A 21,876-nucleotide genomic window follows, 5' to 3' on the forward strand; every position below is an offset into this window, starting at 1 on the left:
TAAGTGACTGAACTGGTGCTTGGCCTCTCTCGCAGAGTAGCAAGAGATAGGGTCAGGAGGTATTCGGCATGTCTTTGGGTGCTATAAGGAGTTGAAGCTGGCCACTGACCACTCCATTCCATCGTCCTGTGTCAGGGGAGTGACCAGAGCAAATTAGCCTGCCCTCACTTTAAATGGTCCAGCACTAGCTATGAGAGGGAGGTACGGGCACTTCACTGACAGGTATGCCTCATTTCACGGCCCTTGCTTCTTTGTGCTTCGATTTATTGACCCTCGAAGATGATGTTTTGTTTTGTTTTTGTTACAAATTCAAAGGAAGATGCTCCACCAGCAAAAAGATTGTGATTCTCTTTATTGCAGTACTTGCCTTACTGCAGTGGTCTGGACCCAGACCCGTAGTACCTCGGAGATGTGCCTGTGCGTTCACCCTGTTCCCTGTACCTGGCTCACGCCCCTTGCTGTTGCATCACACACACCAGAGCACTGGGTGGCCACCTCGCTAACTCCCACCAGCAGGCAGCTCACTTTGTTGCCCTTTGCCTCCGATGTGGATGCACAAAATATGTGAACTTTCCTACACAAATTAGAATTTTAGTGTTCTCAATTTCACAGTTCTAGCCATTGCTCCTAAAAATGGTTCTTTTGTGTGATTTGAAGAGACATTGTCCACAGACTAACACCTGAGTTTTCCTCTGGCACACAGCAGCCGCCATGTGGAGGCACTAACTGGCAAGTGCCGGGTGTGTGTGTCCCCCGGAGTGCTCCCGGCTTCATTAGACTTCACCATTTGGTGCCTTTCTCTTCTGGAAGTGATCCTAGAAGGTGGGAGTCCCAGGGAGGGACAGAGCCCTGTGAGTGAGGACCATGGGCAGGCAGACTCTGGTCCTGGAGGACCCAGTGGCAGAAGTCACCGACCAGGGTGCTAAGTCAAGAGGTAGCTCTGGTGAAGGCCCCATCCCAACATCTGCAAGAGCACGTGGTCCCTGGTCCGTAAAGTCCTCTTCGGATTTCCTCAACAGAGTATTTTGTCACCGGGCCTTTGCCGTCTGGAGCACCAGAAAACAGCATGGGAAAATGGGCACCAACAGGGAGAGACACTGGAAAAGTGAGACGACGTGAGATGAAAAGACTTATGTGTGTGCCTCTCCCCCGCCCTCCCCAGCTTCATTACCATATGATTGACACTTAGCACTAAGCATGTTTAAGGTGCACAACACCTGGATTTGACACAATTATACATTGCAACACGATTCCCCCTTTGTGCTACCTGACACCTTCATCACACCACATCACCACCATTTCTTCTTTCTGGTGAGAAAAGTTCAGATCTTCTCTCTTAGCAGCTCTGAGGGCAGAGTCCTGTGTATTATAACTGTAACACCATGCTGTGCATTAGATCCCACGAGAAAGGACTTTCTACAGGCTGAGGACTTAACGGGATCCTGAGATCATGGCTTATCAATATAAGCACAGCCTTGGGCTGCACTGTCATACAGTAATCAATTTCTGCACACCAGAGAAACATCAGAATCTTCAGACAAGAGGGGCAGCTCTCACTGTTGTGAATTCTTCCTCATTTTTCTAACGCAGCCCTAATTATGGTAAAGGCACCAGTATCTACTTCATACCTTACCATCGTGCAGGGAAGACATGCCAAAAAAACTGAAGTGAAGGAGCAGCCCTCTCGCCCCATGCTGGAATGAACTGTCGCTAGCTTGGGCGAGCAAGTGGGTGCTATGCCCCAGAGCACTTCACTAGGTGTCCCTGTCCTGCTCTTGGGAGACAGCATTTCCTGGTGACCGTGCTGCAGGTAACAGTTTTTCCTTTGAGGCTTTGCAGGAGTCACCTCTCCAGGCTAAAGGACTTCAGCTCTTTTCTGCTGACCCTGGCCTTCCATCCTTCCGAGTCCTTTCACTCCCGCTCGTGAAGAATCGTCCTCCTCGATGCCGTGCCCAGTCCGGGGTGGCACCGCCGTTCCTCACCCTCCCGTGTGCCCCGTGCTGTTGCATGCTTAGCTGTGAGTGCTGCTTGGCTACTTTCTCTCCACTTGTGGGTCCCCGTGACCTGAGGGGTCTTTTCTGCCATGATGAATCATTTCTGTCCTTATCCATTGCTGTGTATTCAGCCTTTGTCGCTTCGGGTCTGTTTGCGTTTTCTACAGACACGTGGTTTGGTTTGCCTCGGAGGAAAATAACCTGACCAGAAGGATTAAGGAGAACTGGAAAGAGAATCTGGGCTCGTGTCTTTGTCCGTGACTGGCAGTTCAAGTTTTTATGAGGCAGCACACGTGTTTCCCAGGCCGTGTCCTCGCACTGAGGGCGGGGGCAGTAAGAGGAGCGTCCGCTGAGGGGAAGGGCAAGAGCCGGCTCTTCCGCGGGAGGCAGGCGCCTCGGCTGTCCGGCCGGCCGGCCACTTCCCCTCTTCCTGTGTTAGATGGGAGTGAGGGCGCCCGCACTGGGGGGTGCGAGGGTGGAGAGAGAGAATGTGCGTGCTTGTTGGTATAACTGGAGGTGCTGTCGGAATGTAGTAAGTTTTTAAGACACAATCGTTATTTTTGTTACGATAGGTAGTGATAATACACGTAAATGTAACAGGGTTTTTATCCAGTTTCAAGGTCTATATACCTGGTTTAAGTTCCTTTGCACAAAGATACAAGATACATACTTATCATAGTGACAGTTTTATGTAAGATCCTCCCAAAACATGTAATCACATCACAGGGATGGTTACTACTGAAAGCAGCACTAGCAGGAGGGCGGGGACTTGAGGGTGAACATGCGTGGTCCCTGCCCTGTAACCGTTGGCGGGGCAGGTGGAGGGACTCGGTCATGGGAAGTCGGAGGAGGAAGCGTCTGGTGTTTCTGTAGCCAGTTCCCATCTGGGAGGTTGTGCTAGCTGAAAACTGTTCTTCATTAACTTGAGCTCTAGGTTGCAAATATCTTAGGAGCCACAGGGTTGGGATTGGGGGAGTTAATATGTCTTTAAGATTAATCATGATTTTGGTACTAATAGAACCTCTGTCCTGATCTGCACTTAATAGGGGGTGATGATGCCAAAGAACTTTTTTATGCATTTTTTATATGTTGTCTGCACTTTTTCAGCAGTGAGTAGTCTTGCTCTGAATTAACAGCCTCTCTGTGGGGTCTTCCCTCTGTGTTGGATCCTCTTGTACGGAGGCGCATCTTGGAAGTACTCTGGAAATCCCCAGACTTGAGCCCCAGGCTCCAGGGTCCTCCTACAGGACAGGGGCTTTGGCTGTTCCACGAAGTGGCTGCCCAGCCCCGCTCTGGTGGAAATGGGAACCAAATTATCTTCAGCCTGGCAGTTTGTTTTGAAGTTAAAACCAGGATTAGCTGACCCCGGGGGCTATTTTAAGCAAGTATCTTCATGTGTTCCTTTCATCTTGATGTTTGTCACTAAAATGGTTGTGAAAATTCTGGTCCTATCTGTCATTCATATAAAAGATCTGGTATCCCCACTTCTGATTTTTGAAACCCCTCAAGACCTCATTAAATTAGAACTCCATCTGTCTGGATCAGAATGAACAGATTCTCTCACTGCCTGTCCATCAGAGCCCTTCACTTCTTTCTTTCTTCCTAGGCTGATCTCACTTGGATGGCTCCCCTGAGCTTTGAGTTTTTTGATACGAGCCATTTCTACGTGTACATTTGTATGTCAGCCTGACTTTGCAGAGCAAGTGATGGCTGCACACCCCCAAGAGGCCGTCACAGGAACTGTGCTCCCCTCCCTTTCCCCCTCCAGGTAGCTCTGCACTTTCTCTCGGCCCCATCAGCTTGGCAATAGCGAAGAATAACAGGGACTTGACATGTGTGGGTTAGATGCCAGGGGCACTTTGGCATCTTTTGTCTTCTCTAATGTTCATAGCTCCCACTGACTCATGAGAAAGTAGATTTGCAGGGATTATGTAATAGCCCCCAGGTCACACAGCGCGGCCCCAAGTCCAGTGTTGATTTGACTCTGAAATGCTCCCTATCAGAGCAAAAGGGAAGAGCAAAAGGTGACCAGAGCCATCTGGTCACCTCCTCACCACCAACCCAAGGCATGGGAACCACCACCAGTGATTTGGAGATCCAGATAATCACAGCTTTAGTAAGGAGTATGGATTCCTGAGCCCCAAGCCGATTGCACCTTCTGGTAGAAATGTTGTTACACAGAGCTATGTTACATTTTGTAGCACCAACTTAAATGAGATAATACATGTAAAAGAACCTTGTAAAACGACTCCAATACTCTGTACTTAGGATCTAACCACTGTTTGGTGAAAATAATGAATTTTCACAGTACAGTATTAAGCATTCTCTCTTGTACTTGTTAAAACCAGTATCTCGAAAACTACTAGGTCACTTTATTTTGCTTGAGACAGCGTGCATGATCTTTCTTTACTTTTAAGAGCAAAAGCTTATATGAGGTCTCCCTTCACTTTCTGGCAGCGCCCCATTGTCTCCATCTGCTGGGGCCACCGGGACTCCCGGCTGCTGATGGCATCGGGACCGGCCCTGTACGTGGTACGTGTGGAGCACCGGGTGTCCAGCCTGCAGCTGTTGTGCCAGCAGGCCATTGCCAGTGCCCTGCGAGAAGACAAGGATGTCAGCAAGTTGGCTCTGCCCCCCCGCCTCTGCTCCTACCTCTCCACTGCCTTCATCCCCACTATCAAGGTACGGCCTTCCTCCCTCTCTCCCCCTCCCCTCCCACTCCTCCTCCTCCTCCTCTCCACTCTTGCAGAAAGGAGGACAAAGACAGGGAGGGTGACTGATAATCCCAGTGCAGGAGCACAGACATCATCTCCCCTTGACAAGAGTGTCTGGGTGGAGGTGTGTGGCCTTGCAGAGTTCCGTCTCATTCTTCCACTTGTGCATCGTCTTCAGTGTATCCACGAGGGACTCTCCTCGTGAGATGGGCATCGGCTGTGTCATGGCAAAGGCAGCCTCCGCGCTTGAGTGCTGTGTCGTCCTGCTGATTAGTCTGTCTTACTCAGGCCTGAATTCCTGGCAGATGCTGCTGCTGTTCCCACTTGAAAAAACAAGAAGCATGTTGTTAGAAGTTCAGCAACTTTCTCCATGACTGTGTAGGGGAATGGGCAGGATTGAACCCCAGGTCCAGTTTTAGGGCCCGCCAGCCTCACCGCTGTGCTAAGGAGGAACAGCCCACACCCAGCACTTGCTGTCAGCCCTCCGCATACTGATCGTAACTTGAAAACCACTCTGTTTGCACGATAGAGTGTGGTATGTACCTGCCAGGGGCTGTTCAGGTGTGGGTTTCCCTGTAACCTTAGGTTCTGTTCTGCATTCTTTCCTTTGTGTTCTGTCTCTGCTTCTAAGTATTAGATTGACTTGTGATTACTTTTTCCCTGGAACATCAGAGATTTAGAATCTCTGTGATTTTTTTTTTTCTTTCAAGTTACTTTGCAATCTTGCTTCTGTGCCAGTAATTCTAAACCTGGCTGCACAGCAGCATTACCCGGGGAGTTTTCAGAACGTATACATGCCAGGGCCCAACCCCTAGAGATTCCAGTTTCATTGTCTCAGTTGGGATCTTGGCTCAGGTGGTTTTTTTTAGAACTCCCACGTTATTCTGACGTCCACCCAGGGTTACAAATTACTATTTAATGCCCATAGTTAACCACCCCTAGTTGGGCTACCAGGCAGTGCTCTGTTAGAGTAAGCAGTGAGCCCACGCTCTCTCCTCTCTATCATGTTCTGCTTCCAGCCCCCCATTCCAGACCCCAACAACATGCGAGACTTTGTCAGCTACCCTTCGGCCGGCAACGAGCGTCTGCACTGCACCATGAAGCGCACGGAGGACGACCCAGAGGTGGGCGGCCCATGCTACACCCTCTACCTGGAGTACCTGGGTGGGCTTGTGCCCATCCTCAAGGGGCGGCGCATCAGCAAGCTGCGGCCAGAGTTTGTCATCATGGACCCCCGGACGGATAGCAAATCAGGTGGGCTCCCTCACCACCTGGGGACCTAGTTGTCAGGTGTGGTTCCTAATAACCCATGATATGAGAATACCCAATTTTGGAAAGTGAGCCCATGTGGGTGAGCACGGAACGTCTTCGGAGATAGTCCATTTCTAAAATCCTATTGAGTTAACAGTTCTCAGAACACACTTTTCAGTGGGGCTCTTAACAGCATTTCAGGAGGTTTGCTGTGGTTGGGGCTGTCTATGAAGGGGGAGCTGGCACAGACCTTCAGAGCGACAGCTTCCTCTTCCAGGGGGTAGCGATCAATGAGGGCCTGGGTGTGCTGTGGAGAGGACCTGCACATAACAGAGAGGTCGGTCTCTGTCACCCACTCCCAGTGAACGACAGAGTCGAAACTCCCAGACCTGCAGCTCGCTCCTCAGCCTCCTGCTATAGTCCTGCTTCTATCTCCCATACTATTGACTGCTTTTTAGCTGATTACCAAGGAAAATTCCTTACTCATTTGTAAAGATCTTGCGTGATGAATAAGTCCTTCCTTCTAGAATTTTCTCCTCTACCTGAGCTTCATCACTCAGGTGTCCTGAAGGTGCTCACGGCACACGTCTCTGTAGCTCTGCTTTGTGTGTCTCCAGAATAGAAGGACCTTGTCCTTTTCGTTTGATCTGACTGTGCCCACCCAGTGTCCTCAGCCAGTGATTGTTGAGGCCCGAGTGCCCATCATCAGTACCTGCCAGTTCAAACATTTTGCTTCCCCCTGTGAAATTTTGCCCAGCCCCAGCAGCAGGCTGAATGGCATTGTCCTCTGTGCCTGTCACCTGCCAACTGAGCTGCTGGGATCCTGGGAAGCACACAGTAGTCTTTCTGGCGCTCTATCTGTCCCCAAATCCTGAGGTCCTGGAGGGAGGAAACAGAGTTGTCTCTCTGCACCCAGTGCCTGGCAAGGGCCTGACATTGAAATAACATGAATTAAATTAGGCCTGTTTGCATTAGTTTCATACTGGTCCTTCCCACACCTCAATTCCTATTCGTTCTGCTTCCCAGTGGACTGGCCTGAGCCCCTCCTTGTGTCTCTGAAAGCACTGTGACTTGTGTTATGAGCAGGTATCCTAGTGTCACGGCGCCGTGGGCTCACTCGCCCGCTCCAGTGTTTAATTGGGGTTTTTTGTTCTGAGTCATGTGATGAACTTGTACCAAGAACAGGGAGGCTGAGGAGAAGAAATGAGGGCTGGTAGGGAGGCAGGTGGAGAAGGGGGGAGAGGGAGGAGATTCAGAAGGAAGGAAGCAAAGTGAGAACCCAGGAGGGCCGTGGATGTGAAATCAGAAAGAAGACATGGTGTGGGGCGATAGAGGAAGGGAGTCATTGATGATTAGAGGTGACTGAAGGAGGGTTAATGGTTGGAAGTGACCAAAGGAAGAGTGTGTGAAAGGCAGTGAAGCACAGCGTGCATCTCATCTTCTCGTCCAGGGTCACTGTCTCTGAGGTTCCTCCCATGTACACCATTTCTTGAAACCTCTCACAGTACGTGTTGGAGGAAACCAATGTGAAGAGCTTGCTTTGGTCCCCATGGGGGCATATGTCCCACTAAAAACAGGGCAGGAGAGGCGGGCAGGTGTGCCCCAGGGCACTGAAGCCAGAGCCGGAGCCTGGCCTGGCCACGCCCCGCACTGCCTCCTCAGTGTCCCCTCTCTCAGCTCACTGCAAACACACGCTGCCTTGATTGCTCACAGTCCTTGGGGAAGAGGTGTTTTATTTTTGTAGTTAAAAGAGTGGAAACGGTGTAAAGCAGAGTAAATCAGTACATATTCGGTGCTGGTTTGTACAGGGTCCTTGAGTCTCCTGTCATGAAGAAATGTCAGGTGTCTGCTCTCCAAGCAGTTATAATCCCCTCTGGGTGATAAGGCAGCTTAACACTTGGGAAATTTAGTTTAAAAAGTCAAGATTTAAATACCTCAGGACAAAAATAGAAGACGTGTCACAAGGCAAAATGTGACTAATTGCCAACTGTATGGTGTATGGAGACTGGTTCAGGGGGGTTAAGATTTCAGACTCTCAGCAGCCAGGAATTTCTCATCGGGAGAAGCCGATTAAGTCAGGCAGGCTTCAACGTCATTGTTCCCCCACCTTCCTGCAGATCACCTGGGATGCTCTAGGCCTGCCCCTCTGTCCCTCCATTCAGCAAGGCTGGGGTGGGGCCTAGGAGTCTGTGATTCAGCAGGTGCCCAGGTGACATGCGCTCTAGCGTGTGAGTTCCACTGTTGTCAGTATCCTCCAAGCAACTTAACAACTGTGTTCCTCAAAACCACCAGTGTGTGTTTTTATAATAGGTAACCTGAATCCCAATAAATTTTTTGGCAAAACCCACAGATTTTCTAAAGGAATCTTTCATCAGAGTTTGCCGTGGACTCAACTCTCCCCCATCCCACAAAACCACACCCTGCCCCAGAATTACAGGTTGAACCCCTAACCCAGTGTGACTATATTTGGAGATAGGATTTTTAGGGGGTAATTAAGGTTAAAGGAGGTCGTAAGGGTGGAGCGCTCATCCAGTAGGGTTGGTGGCCTTACAAGATAAGGAAGACGGAGAGATCCCCCCTCTCCACACGCACACATCACAGAAAGGCCGTGTGAGCTCAGAGCAGCGAGATGTGTGTCTGTGAGCGTGGGGCCCCGCCCTGCTGGCCCCTGATCAGCCTCCCTCGTCTCGTGAGCCATTTCCACATTCTCTCACTGTCTGTCTGTCTGGGTATATAGGTGTAATATTTATCTCCTATTGGTTCTATTTCTCTGGGAACCCCAACTAACAGATTTTTGTGTTCAGAAGTAGGGTGCTGCTGTAGCAAATACCTGAAAATGTGATAGCACCTTTGGAACTGGGTCGTGGGTAAAGGAGGCTGGAATGAAGAGTTTTCCGGTACATGCTAGAAAATTGGTCGTTAGGGAAGCTTCTGGTGAAGTCCGAGATAGAAGGAGAAACTTGTTACTGGAGACTGGAGGAAAGGGAGGAAATAGCAGAGAATGTGACTGAGCTGTGTTCTGGGGTTTTGCGGAAGGTAAAACTTACACGCCAGTGAAACTTGATTTTTAAGTGAGGAGATTTCTCAGTAGTTCTGAAAGAGTAGCTTGGTTCTTCCTGACTGCTTATAGTAAAACGAGAAAGGAAAAAGACAAATTGAAGACGGAATTGTTAAGAAAAGGAACTAGAATTTGAAGATTTGGGAAATTCTCATCTGTCCCCGTAGGAGGAGATGAAGGAAGGCTGTTGGAAGTGTTCAGTTTGAGAGGGAAGCAGGGATGATGTGTGATGAACGGAATTGTGTCCTTCCAGTTTCATGTGTTGGAGTGCTAGCCCTCAGTGTGATTGTTCTTGGAGTTACGGCTTTTAGGGGGTAATTCAGATTAAACAAAGCTATAAGCATGGGGTCCCCATGCAGTAGGATTGGTGGCCTTGTGAGAAAAAGAGAAATCTCTGTATGCACCTGCACACTGAGGAAGAATGTGTGAGAGCACAGTGTGAAGGCTGCTGTCTGCAAGCCAGGGGGAGCGCCCTCCCCAGGACCCGGCTGTGCCAACGCCTGGGTCTCAGGCTGCCAGCCTCCTATACCATTGTTTAAGCCACCCAGCGTGTCATGTTTTGTTATGGGACAGAACTTCAGATGTTTTAAAGTAGTTAAAGCTGTGTTTAAAGACTTTGTTAAAATTCTAGTAATATATCTGATTCGGGCCACATATTTTGGAAAGCCTTCAATCCAACCCAGATGAAAGATGCATATTCTTGAAAATTGGCCAAATTGGGGTGTGAAGCTCCACACAGTGTAATGCAAACTTGGGTTCTCAAACAGCAATGCCAGCTTACATTTTTGTCCAACTCATTTGTTCCAGAATTGCCATAATAACTTGTTGGCATTGCGCCTGTAGAACCAAGAGGTACATTTGGGTGCCAGTCCTGGCCTCCCAGCCTGTGGCCCTGCTGCAATGCACTGAATTTCTGACCATGTCGGTGGCAGGTGGCAGACAAGCAGGGCTCAGGGTCCGTGTGCAGAGAGCAGCTGTCTTTCCTCATGTACCTGCTGTAAGTCCATTCTGTGCGGGGGTCCTCACCCGGATCCTAGATGAGTGGTCCCCAGCCTTGCCTGCTTGTGGGAACCCCCTGGGAGCGGTAGCAGTCACCAGCGCCACTCCCCCTCCCCAGAATTCTGCTGTGGGTGGTGTGGGATGCAGCCAGGCAGCAGAGCACAGACAGCATTGTTCTGTCAGGAAGTATTTATCGAGTCCCTGGAGTTGTTTTCATCTCTGTGGTTACAGTAGAAGGCAAGATAGGCAACTTCTTCCCCTGGAGAGTTCACACACTAGTTGGGGAGACAGACCAGAAACTAGTGATGAGTGCCTCTGTCCTCCCCCCATTCACGTTCATATAGGGAAACCCTAATGCCCAACGTGACCACATTCAGAGGTCGGGTACTAGGTCACGTTGTCAGTGCCTTACAAAGTGGCTTCACAAAGACAGCAGCCCCTTCTGCGTGTGAGGACGCAGCAAGCAGTCAGCAGTCTGCAACCCAGAGAGGGCCATGACCAGAATCCGACCTTGCCAGTGCCCTCATCTCAGACTTCCAGCCTCCAGAACTGTGCAAGATCAGTGTTGTTGTTTACAAGCTACCCAATGTGTGATAACAGCCCGAAGAGTCTACAACATGAGTCATGGAAAAAAGCAGTGGTATGGCATGTAGCATTTGTGGCGTTAACAAAAAGGTCGGGGAGTAGGGCGATGCCCGACTGAATTTCTCCAAGTCAGTAAACTGGCTCTGTGTTTTTGGACATATAGAAGCATTCTGTGGCCTTATCTGTATGTTTGAACTGTAGCCAAACTTCCTCTGATCCAGTGATTCTTGAATTAACTAATAGAAGCACTGCTTAGGGCATGTGAACGAAGCCTTTGATTTGAACAAACTCAGAGGCACACCACTGTCACTTGCTGGCACCAAGACGTGTGCGTTCTGAGTCAGTGGGTGGTTGAACAAGGGCTGCTGCAGTGCCCCCGCCCGCTGGGCTTCAGCCTTCCACGCCTCCTGCCAGGCTGCTCTGCCCTGCCTCCAGTGGCCTCAGAGAGGCCCCTGTGCACAGATGTCACCTCCGTGTGTTCAGAAATGTAACATTCAGAAATGTTAATCCAAACTCCAGTTTGGATTAACAAACTCATCCTTTCAAATGCAATCAGACCTTTTGACCAGTAAACTCACTCCCCTATAAATTATTTCACTGTGATCTAATGATTTGTCTTTTTTTATTGTGTGGGTAAGGTTCTTGGAGCCTTGAGGGAATGAGGCATTAGTCAACAAAACAGTGATTTTTGAAGAATGAGGTGGTCTCAGTGAGGGCAGACCTGGGGGCAGGACAGAGCAGGGCTTTGCGTAGTGAAGGGATGTGAGGGGGTGTGAGGAAGGAAGGGAGCAAAGGAGAGGGATTTCAAAGAGGCTGCCAGGCATGAACTTCACCTGCTTATAGCAGCTTCCTGATGGCTCCACTTTTGTGTACATTGCCTTCTGCCACGGGGCCCCTCACCCTCTGCCTGATGTCCAGCTCCCAGCGTTGGCTTGAGTATCTCCTATACAGGCACTCTCAGCAGAACCCAGGCTGCCCTGAGAGTCCTACCACACAGAACTTCCCTTTAGCCACTGCAGGCAGCTCCACCATGGGATAGCAGGCCCCTGATGGGGCAGCTCAGTAGACTGTACTGCAAGATAGACGTAAGTGGCTCTGGCAGGTCTCTGGTCTAGAGCAGGCCCAGAGCCAGCAAGGGCCTTCCTAGGTCCCAGGTCAGAAGCACATCCTTCGAGCAGTCAGTGACTCAGTAAGCCCTCACTCAGGTTCTAGGTGGCCTGCAAGCCTGTGACACTGGGTGTGTCATGAAGATGACCGTAAAGCTGTTTTGGTTTCAGCTGTTGGCACAGTAAAGTGCCTATTTTGTAAGTTTCCAGGCATTAAAATACCATGCCCATTTTGATAAGTGTAGAAGTAATTACCTACTTTTGCTTAGAAAATGTAATAATAGCATAAAAATGTCAAAGGAAAACAATGCTTTACTCCTTTCTATTTCACTTTCTAGACTTGAAATGATGGCCTGTAGAGTCATTCTGCCCTGTGGTTTCTAGTAATGGTCATTGTTAGGGTCTAATGTCACTTCCCTTAAACTTGCTAGTTGGTGTCTTACCAGATGAACTCTGTGGGAACAGCCTGATGTCTACCGTGGTCGACAGCTGCAACTGCTCGGACTCCAGCGACATTGAACTGAGCGATGACTGGGCTGCCAAGAAATCTCCCAAAATCTCCCAAGCGAGCAAGTCACCCAAACTCCCACGGTAATCTTGCTTCTCAGGGTATTTGCCTCTCTTGTGTGTCCCTGGAGGTGCACCAGTGTCGTGCCTGTAGCAGAATCCTCTTGAAACCGACACCAGGAGAGCACAAGATCTCATCCGTGCGTCTCATCTGAATGTCGGCCTGCAGTGGTTACGGCTTTCCTTTCTCAGTTCTTGGGACAGGAAAAGACACCCAGTAGGGAGTTTGCTAAGCCCCAGGACTTCTCTAGGGTCAGCTCTGATGGTGGGTGGCATGGAGTGGCCAGAGCTCCCTGGCTTACTTAGTTTTTCTTCCAGTTTGAGAAAAATTAGAAAAAGGTTTTAATGGTATAAGTAATGTATTGGAGAGAACGCCATGTTCAATGCCAATTAATGCTGTAATTGGGAAAAAAATAGTAAACCAAAGAAAACTTTAGGCCCCCCTAAAGGTTTGTTTGAAAGAATGGTGAAGAGCTCTGAGTAAGGGGAAGGGCCGTGGTGTCACAGATGAGAAGCATTGCCTTTCTCATCCTGGCTCCTCGCCCCCATGGGCCGTGTGAATGGACAAAGCCTGAAGTAGACCAGTGTCCTTGTCTGTAGAAGCCCATGGTGGACCAGATCTTCACCAAGACCCCTTCTAGCTCTAAATTCTGTGATGCTGTGCAAGACAAAAGTATAGCTGGCATACAGGTATAGCTGTCCAGATTATAAACACATAACTCATTCGGTAAGGCAGTGTACTCACCACCCAGTTGAAGTCAACATTCCATCGTCCCAGATGGTTCCTGTGCTTCCCCCATCTGGTACCTGGTCCCTATTTTTTAAAGTATATTTTATGCTATTACAGTTGTCCCATTTTTTTCTCCCCCTTATCCTCCTACACCCTGCACTCCCCTTTCCTCTACCGTTTCCCACCCCCACCCCACCTTAGTTCATGTCCATGGACCGTACATATAAGTTCTTTGGCTTTTCATTTCTCATACTATTCTTAACCTCTCCCTATTTTGTGCCTACCAATTGTGCTTGTTATTCCCTGTACCTTTTTCCTTCATTCTCCCCCTCTCCTTCCCTACTGATAATCTTTCATGTGATCTCCATTTCTGTGATTCCATACCTGTTCTAGTTGCTTAGTTCTTTTTTTTAAGGTTCAGTTGTTGATAGTTGTGAGTTTGTTGTCATTTTCCTGTTCATAGTTTTTTATTGTTTTCTATATCTTAGATAAGTTCCTTTAATATTTCATATAATAAGGGCTTGGTAATGACGAACTTTATCTTGACCTTATCTGGGTAGCACTTTACCTGCCCTCCCATTCTGGTGCGCAGGCTGCGCTCAGTCCACTGAGCTACACCAGCCAGGGCTTGCCCTCCCATTCTGAATGAAGGCTTTGCTAGAGAGAATCATCTTGGATGTAGGTCCTTGCCTTTCATGACTTTGAGTACTTCTTTCCAGACCCTTCTTGCGTGCAAGGTTTCTTTTGAGAAATCAGCTGATAGTCTTATGGGAACTCCTTTGCAGGCAACTCTTTCCTCTTCTCTTGCTGCCTTTAAGATTCTCTCCTATATTCAGTCTTGGGTAACTTAATTATGATGTGCCTTGGTGTGTTTCTTCTTGGATCCAACTTCTTCGAGACTCTCTGAAAATCCTGGACTTGTATGTCTAGTTCCTTTGCCAGATTAGGGAAGTTTTCCTTCATTATTCGTTCAAATAAGTTTTCAGTTTCTTGCTCTTCCTCTTCTCCTGGCTCTTCTGTGATTCAGATGTTGGAACATTTAAAATTGTCTCAGAGGTTGCTCAGCCTCTCTTCATTTTTTTAATTATTTTTTCTTCATTCTGTTCTGGTTGGATGTTTATTTCTTCCCTTCACTGTTGGTTCCTTGTATATTTTTCTATGTTTCACTTTGTATAGCCTTCATTTCTTCCTTTATTTTGTGACCATACTCAACCTTTTCTGTGAGCATCCTGATTACCAGTGTTTTGAACCCTGCATCTGATAGGTTGTCTTTCTCCTCATCACTTAGTTCTTTTTCTGGAGTTTTGATCTGTTCTTTCATTTGGGCCATATTTCTTTGTCTTGGCACACCTGTTAACATTGTAAGAGGCGGGGCCTTAGGTGTTCACCAGGGCGGGGCAACCCACATCACTGTGTTGTGGTGCAGTCTAGGCAGTCTAGGTAAATGTTTCCTCTTTAACTTCTTGGTTATCGGACTTCCATACAGTTCAGTTTTCTGGCAGTTCTCGTTATTTTTTATTTATAAATTGGTTGTTATCCTTCTTTTGGTTGTGTGAGGAAGTGAAGCATATCTACCTACACATCCATCTTGGCCAGAACTCCTGATACCTGCTCTCTAGATTAATCACTGTTCTAACTTCTGTCACCATGGATTAGTTTTTGCTTTCTCTTGATTTTCACATAAACGGAGCCAAACAATATGTACTCTTTTTTTTCTCAGTGTAATGATTTTGAGGTTTACTCATGCTGTTGTGTCTATCAGTAATTTTCCCTTTTTTGTGCCATGAAATTCCACTGTAGTGAATATACTACAGTTTGTTTATGTTATTTCCAATTCATGGATATTTGGTGGTTTACAGTTTTGGGCTGTGATGAAGGAAACCATTGTGAACCTCCTTATACATGTCTTTTTGTGGGCATGTGCAAACACTCATCTCAGACATGTACTTAGAAGGGGAAGCTGCAGGGCCTGGGTAGGTGCATACTTACCTTTAGTGGAAACTGCCAAACAGTGTTCCCAGGTGTCGGTGCAACAAGTGCTTGTGCCAAGTGCTTGTGGATCCCCACCAGCAGTGCATGAGAGTGCCAGCTGCTCTCACACTCACCTTCAGTGGTCACTTCTAAAAAGCAATGTTACCCATTCTAGTGGGTGTGCAGTGGTGTCTCCTTGTAGCTTAACCCTAATATCTCCAGTGATTTGTGATGCCAAGAAGCTTTTTATATCTTTATTGGCCATTTGGGCATCTTCTTTTGTGAAGTGTCTGTTGGAGTCTTTGGCCCTTTTTTTGTGGAGTAGTTTTGCCCGTATTGAGTTGTAAGATTCTTTATTCTAGCGGTGACTCCCTTGTCAGGCGTATCTGCCATTTAGTCTAAAACATATATGAATTTCTTCTGTTATGGGTAGTGCTTTTTGTGCCTTATTTAGGAAATCTATGTCTACTGGGAGGTCATGAGGCATTCTAGAAGCTTTATAGTTTTAGCTTTCATACTTAGATCGCAGGTTAATGTTTGTGTATAATGGGAGTTAGAGGTAAATGTTCATTCATTCTCATGTAGCTATCCAGTTGTTACAGTGATCTAATTAATTTACTTTTTCATCTTTGTTCTAAGTTTGTTACAATTGCAAATAAAATTGTGCATGTTCCTACACTCTGTAGTGTTTCACCTTTTCCTATTATCAATACTTAAGCGAAGAGGACATGTAACCTTATTAAGCAGAGAGGACAAGGAACAACTACATTCTTCACCTGTGTATGCCCTTTTGAGGTTTTTGGATGCTGCTACCCCCACAGATAGTCCCCCTTCCTTCTGTCCTTCCCTGCATTGAATCCCCCAGTGCAGCAGGCAGCTCACTCTCCTCACACAGAGTTTTAACCAGCTCAGCCCCCTGGCCTCCTCTCCCGTAAGCGTGCAAGGTGTCTTGTCAGGTCCAGCGGTATATGTGAGGCTTAATGCTTTTTTTTTCGTAGAATGTCATCAACCTTACTGTATTCATTTTTATAACACTCTCTTATAAAATCATTGTGGCCACAAGGTTAGAAATTACTCTTCCCACCTGCCATTTTCTTATTACAAGTCAGTGGAAAGTGAAAGAGAGTCAATTCTCTGAAGATCCATACAAATGAATCACTTGATCTGATCTCACTGTATATATTTTAAAATGTTATTTGGCATACAGTTCTGTCCTTCTTTTTTCCTGTTCATATAGCAGAAACAGGTGGAAGGGACTTGGTTGGATTAAGGGGCCTGGCTCATAAGAGTGTGACACCCAGGTGTGACAATTGGCAGACGAAGGGTGTGCCAGGAGTGCCTTCCCTGCTTTGGGTGCCTGACCCTCCCGCCTCGTCTCCACAGGATCAACATCGAGGCTCGGAAGTCTCCCAAGCTGTCCCGGGCTGCTCAGGAGATGTCCAGGTCCCCGCGGTTGCCCATTCGGAAGCCCTCCGTCAGCTCGCCCAGCCTGACACGAAGGGAGTTTCCCTTTGAGGACATCACTCAGGTCTGGTTCTGGGCTGGGCGCATGCACTGACGCGCCGCCGTGCCTCCTCCCCTCCCCAGTGCGTGCTTGTGGGTGGCCGAACCCTTGCTACCCCCTCTCTGTGCTTGTCCCCTGGCTCCAGACACTGGTGTAGATAACTTGAGCCTCTTCGTCCTCCTCACCACCCCTGTCTCCAGTCAGGCCCGCTGCCTCTGCTCCGCATCCCACAGACATGCTTGCAATCTCGGATGGCTCGCCCCTCGCCCACCACGTGGCAGAGCCGCCCTGCCTCTTTGTGCCTTTGCTCTGCCTGAGTCACTGGGAGCCTCCGTGCTTCCAGACCTGACTTCTCCTCCTCCGCAGGGAGGGCGCCTTCCCTGGCTCAGCCACAGGGACTCCAGACTCCTGTTTCTCAGCGACTTCCTTGTATACAAGCAGTTACCTGCCTTATCTTCAGAAGCATTAGGGCACAGGGTCTTTGGGGAGCTGTGTTTTATTCAGCTTCGTGATTGCCCTTGCACACACACGTGCAGGCATGGCTGGGCACAGTGACAGCAGTTGAAATTCTTTTGACTTCATTGACTGAGAAAACAGACAAGTGGTGTCTGTTTGACAGGATGGTGTCAGTGTAGCTGATGTTTCCAGGAGAAACATCAGGATAAAATGGACTCAGAGCCAGATACCCTCTCCAGTCCAGTGATTATGGGAACGGAGAGGTGAAGGTAAAAGAGCCCAAACCCATTACAGCATTTTGACCCGACACACACGCAGACATACTGAGACACGTCTGCTTCACACTCCCGGCCTGAGGAGCACAGCTTGGTGAGCCTCCATTGAAGTGTGGGTGCCTGGCGTGCTGCACTTTGCTTCCGGTGTTCAGAGAGGCGGAGTGAAGTAGGGAGTGTGCATTTCCACCTGTGAGCACCCGTGGCTTTTTAAGCAGTAAGTGTTTATTTGATAGGAAATAGGGAAATAGTGACGTTTCTTTCCTTTTTTCCTCCCACAGCACAACTATCTTGCTCAGGTCACGTCTAATATCTGGGGAACCAAATTTAAGATCGTGGGCTTGGCTCCTTTCCTGCCGACCAACCTCGGTGCAGGTGAGACCACATCCCGTTCTTTGTCTGCTGTCTCAGTTGGAACTCAGACCGAGAAAAACAATTTCAACCTGTGGGGGCCTAGAGTAGAAAATGAGCTCATTTGATATCAAAAGATTAGCGTCTTACCTCCAAACTTTGACTGCAGCCACTGTGACTTCAACAAAAAGTAAAATAATCACTCAAATTGGTTTTTTTTGCCAGTAGTGCTTTTATTTTTTAAAAAATATCATTCCCAACTTATAAAAAATGACAGAAATAGCCAAAATCTCTATCAAAGTTCTTGGAGGTTTCTGGCTATTTTGATTTCTGGCCTTTCACTGTCAGCAGATTTTGGTACCAGTGTCCTTAAGTTCTTGAGTTAGAAGAACTTCCTGAAGAAAGCATTAGGACTGTAAGAAGATCCTGGCTGACTGAGCACGGCTTAGTGGTGATCTTTATAGATGTCTTTTCTAAGTGCCAGATAAATGTCCTGTCAATGAAAGTGTGGGCCAGTGAGGAAGACAGAAGCCAGGGGGTGCAAAGCTGGGCTGGAACCCAGGGTCTGTGTTCCCATCCGTGCTCTGGACGGCTGGGCCGAGCAGCATGGGCTGGTCGTGGCTGCTCAGAGACAGGACAGTGTGGAATGGCAGGAGGCCCTTTTCAGTGCGCCCTCCTCCTGACGGGCGCATCCTGTGGGCCCAGGAGCTGTGTTGTATCCTTGCTGGACTCCCTAATAATTTAATATGCACACGTGTCCCTGGAAAGCCAGCTTAGCCAGACAAGGTCTGCCTGAGGCTGGTGGCCCTGTCTGGAATGCACTGTGGAACCTACTAGAAACGATTTTTGAAAAATGCTGAATCTGCCTCTAAGAGTTGTTTCAGACACTCTTCTATCCTTTAAAATAAATTATTCTTGCAAATCAGGTGTTAAAAAGACCCATTGCTATACCTTCCTCTTTTGAGAGTTGTTAGTGCTGCATTTGGATTCTCCATTTTGAGGTTTCTCAGCTAATAGAAAAAGAGAATAAAAATAAAACATAAAACTGGCCTAGGAAATAACAGTAGACTGTCCCTGTACATAATGCAGACAAATCTTAGAATATTTTTTAAGATTTTATTTATTTATCTTTTAGAGGGGAAGGGAAGGAGAGAGGGAGAGAAATATCGATGTATGGTTACCTCTCGTGTGTCCCCTGCCAGGAACCGGGAACTGGCCTGCAACCCAGGAATGTGCCCTGACTGGGAATCGAACCGCGATCATGTGGTTCGGAGGCCCGCGCTGAATCCACTGAGCTATACCAGCCAGGGCCAATCTTAGAATATTTTTAAACACCTGCAAACTCTCTGATGAACACAAAGACTGTTCCTCAGTTATTCAGCAGCACCCCCTGATGTGTACAGTTGATTCTCATGGTACATAGGGCACAATTACACAGCAATAAGCTGAGAGCTTCAGCCATCTGCCCTGGCAAACACTGAAGAAAGGAATGGAGGTCAGGGTTGGTTTAATGGGTCTCTTCATTCTGCCCTTTTCCTTGGATGCTCGGTAGACCCACAGGTACGTCAACAGGACCTTCTGATGAGAGGGTCTGTAGGTGCCTCTGAGGCCCGTGTTGCTCCCACATGAGGAATCTGAGTGCCTGAGACCAAAGCTGTCTGTGGGGCTGCAGCGGAATTCCTGTCCGGATCGCTGACCTCTTTAAACAGCGTTTGGGCTGTGGCTATTCATTTGTCAAGCTAAGAGTTTTCCACTTGATTCTACTGAAGAAAGGAAATTAAGTCTTTACATACGGCACCCTATTAAATAATCTTTGACACTCTAGTGGATTTAAAAAGTAAGTGCTATTCACATACTCAATAATTTGTTTCCTGCAATTAAAATAATTAGCCGTGTAATTTCTTCATTTTTAATCCATTGTATTTATTAATTTTTAAAACGTGGAATGAATTCAAATGATTTAGAATAGAACAGTGAAATCTCTCTTGTTCTCACCCCCAGCCACCTGCTTTTTTTTACCCTGGAAACAACTGATGTTATTTTTTAAATTCCTCCTGAGATTTTCTCTTTTTTATCCTCACCTGAGGACATTTTTTCATTGCTTTTTAGAGAGGGGGGGGAAGAGACAGAAACATTGATGCAGGAGAGAAACATCAATTAGTTGACCCCCACCTTCTATGCACCTTGACCAGGGACTGAACCTGCAACTGAGGCACGTGCCCTGACTGGAACCGAACCCACAGCCTTTCGGTTTAAGGGCTGATGCTCTAACCAGCTGAGCCGCACTGGGCAGGGCACTCCTAAGATATTTTTTATTTTATTTGTTTGTTAATGTGAATGACAAAGAATAGCATTTTAACACATTAGCTCTTAAGCTATATGAAACCATCCAGACTTTTAATGGGCAATAGACGTGAGTACGTGGGCAATACTTCCGATGACTGCCAGGTCAGAGTGCCGCCTGCCTCGGCTCACGCCAGCCCAAGCAGCAGCCCTACACAGGACTCGAAAAAGGAAGGCCTGCTGGCAGTGGCAGTGGCAGTGCCAGTCGTGGGCTGCCAGCCACCGGCCTTCAGGGGCGGCCGCTCTGGAGAGGGAATTGGGCTCATCCCAGCAGAGCAGTAGAACTGGCAGCAATAACGGGAGAACTCCACGTAGCTCACAGGAAAGCGTACCAATCCTGGAAATGGAGACACTTAATCCTGGTTTTAACTTACAGTGAAACTTAAATTCACATTCATTATTTGTTAACTTATTTTGTCTCCTCTAAATACTATAGTTGCAACCTGGGTTTTTTTCTTAAATATCCCTGTTATTCAAGTGAATCCAAGTGTTTAAAGGATCATGTGGAAGTTCTTGATAAATCTCTATACTGATTGCGAAATTGAAATTGAAGTCATTAAGAATTCAGTCCTGAATAAAGGCAGCGTTCCAGCCCAATCCATGTCACCCCTTAGCTCGCAGTCACTCTCCATCAGCTCCTTGGTGGCCCCAGATTGCCCTGAGTTGGCAGTCTGGTTATCACAACTGTTTTCACTAGATTATCCTTCTGATTTACAAATGATGGTTTTTTAAAAAGCATATCTGTCATGTCCTAGCTTGTTACAAAAAATAATTTGTAGGTTTTTTGACATTTTGAATGTGTGGTTCAACAGACAAACCATTGGCCAAGTGGCTGGGCTAGACTGAGAATTTGGTGTCCCTGAACCCAGACTGTGGCTGGGGGGTGGCCGGGCGTGCCCAGGGAGAGGTGGGGAGTGTCTCCCAGCCTGGCTCTGCCTGTGCACGCCTGTGCCCTCAAGGCAGAGAAACTGCCACCCCTTTCTCCTGCTGGGATCCTGGTGATTCCTTGGCTCTCGTCCTCCTGTCTCTGCTGACTGTCCCTCCTCCTCCCACCAGTGATCTACAAAACCAGCCTCCTGCACCTCCAGCCGAGGCAGATGACCATTTATCTCCCAGAAGTTCGGAAGATTTCCATGGACTACGTGAACTTACCTGTTTTCAACCCGAATGTGTTCAGCGAAGATGAAGACGACTTACCAGGTGTGTTCACACGCATTACCTGGTTTTTCGTGAGCCTTCTCTTAGTGGGTTGTGACAGGGGACAGAGCAATTGTTCCTTCACAGCCTTTTTGGGAGCTTCCCAAGAGAAATCTGAAAATGGCAGGGAGAGACCAAAGAGGCAGGCCACTCGGTAGATGGCGCCGTAGTGAGCAAGGAACTGACGAGGCCTATTAGGGCGGCTGTAAGACTGGTAGGTTTCCGCACCCGCTGCCAGAATCTTGAAAGTTTGTGTGGAGGTCCTAACTGGGGTCAGTCACATACGCCATCCAGAGAGTCTCAAAGCCACATTTCTATCTCAAGGCTGTGTCCTTAGAGTAGCTGCTAGGAGTGGGAAGGGCAAAGAGAATGCACATTCTGGGGGCAGGGGTGGGAGCCTGTATAGTTGTCTAGGCCCAGCTCTCAGGTCAGTGGGTGGTGGTCTTGTCTCTTGGACGACCTCCAGTGGGATTGCAGTGTGGCAGCCTGTGCCTGCTGCCTCTGTTTGGGGAAGGTGTGACTTCTCAGTGAGGTTGTTGGATGTGGTGGCATGACACTGGAGAACGGTCACGTGCCATCAGTCGTTGGGGGAAGAGGGAAGCAACCAGAGCACAGACTAAGGTGGCCATGTGCCTCATGTTCACAGAACACTTGCACCATCTGTTCTGCCCGCACAGCAGCCCTCCTAGCTGTGCACGGGTGCAGAGAGGTCAGGGGCTGTCAGGACCGGATCCCATCAGAACCGCGCCCTGGCCTTGTCAACCCTGGACTAGCCCTC

At 48.1% G+C, this 21,876-nt stretch overlaps 1 protein-coding gene across 3 annotated transcripts in view; it reads left to right on the forward strand.

Annotated features, from left to right (window-relative positions):
- TULP4 (TUB like protein 4) overlaps positions 1 to 21,876 on the forward strand; it is a 202,909-nt gene that overhangs the window by 169,571 nt on the left and 11,462 nt on the right. For all 3 annotated transcript variants that reach the window (XM_037056156.1, XM_037056216.1, XM_037056097.1), the window contains exons 8-13: positions 4,452 to 4,676; positions 5,728 to 5,962; positions 12,154 to 12,298; positions 16,359 to 16,503; positions 17,489 to 17,582; positions 20,958 to 21,101. In XM_037056156.1, coding sequence (XP_036912051.1) covers positions 4,452 to 4,676; positions 5,728 to 5,962; positions 12,154 to 12,298; positions 16,359 to 16,503; positions 17,489 to 17,582; positions 20,958 to 21,101 — 988 coding nt within the window. The remainder of the gene's footprint in view (positions 1 to 4,451; positions 4,677 to 5,727; positions 5,963 to 12,153; positions 12,299 to 16,358; positions 16,504 to 17,488; positions 17,583 to 20,957; positions 21,102 to 21,876) is intronic.

This window comes from Sturnira hondurensis, unplaced genomic scaffold, assembly GCF_014824575.4.
Source record: "Sturnira hondurensis isolate 20B ecotype Veracruz unplaced genomic scaffold, ASM1482457v3 Scaffold0000167, whole genome shotgun sequence".
In the NCBI taxonomy this organism is placed as follows: Eukaryota; Metazoa; Chordata; class Mammalia; order Chiroptera; family Phyllostomidae; genus Sturnira; species Sturnira hondurensis.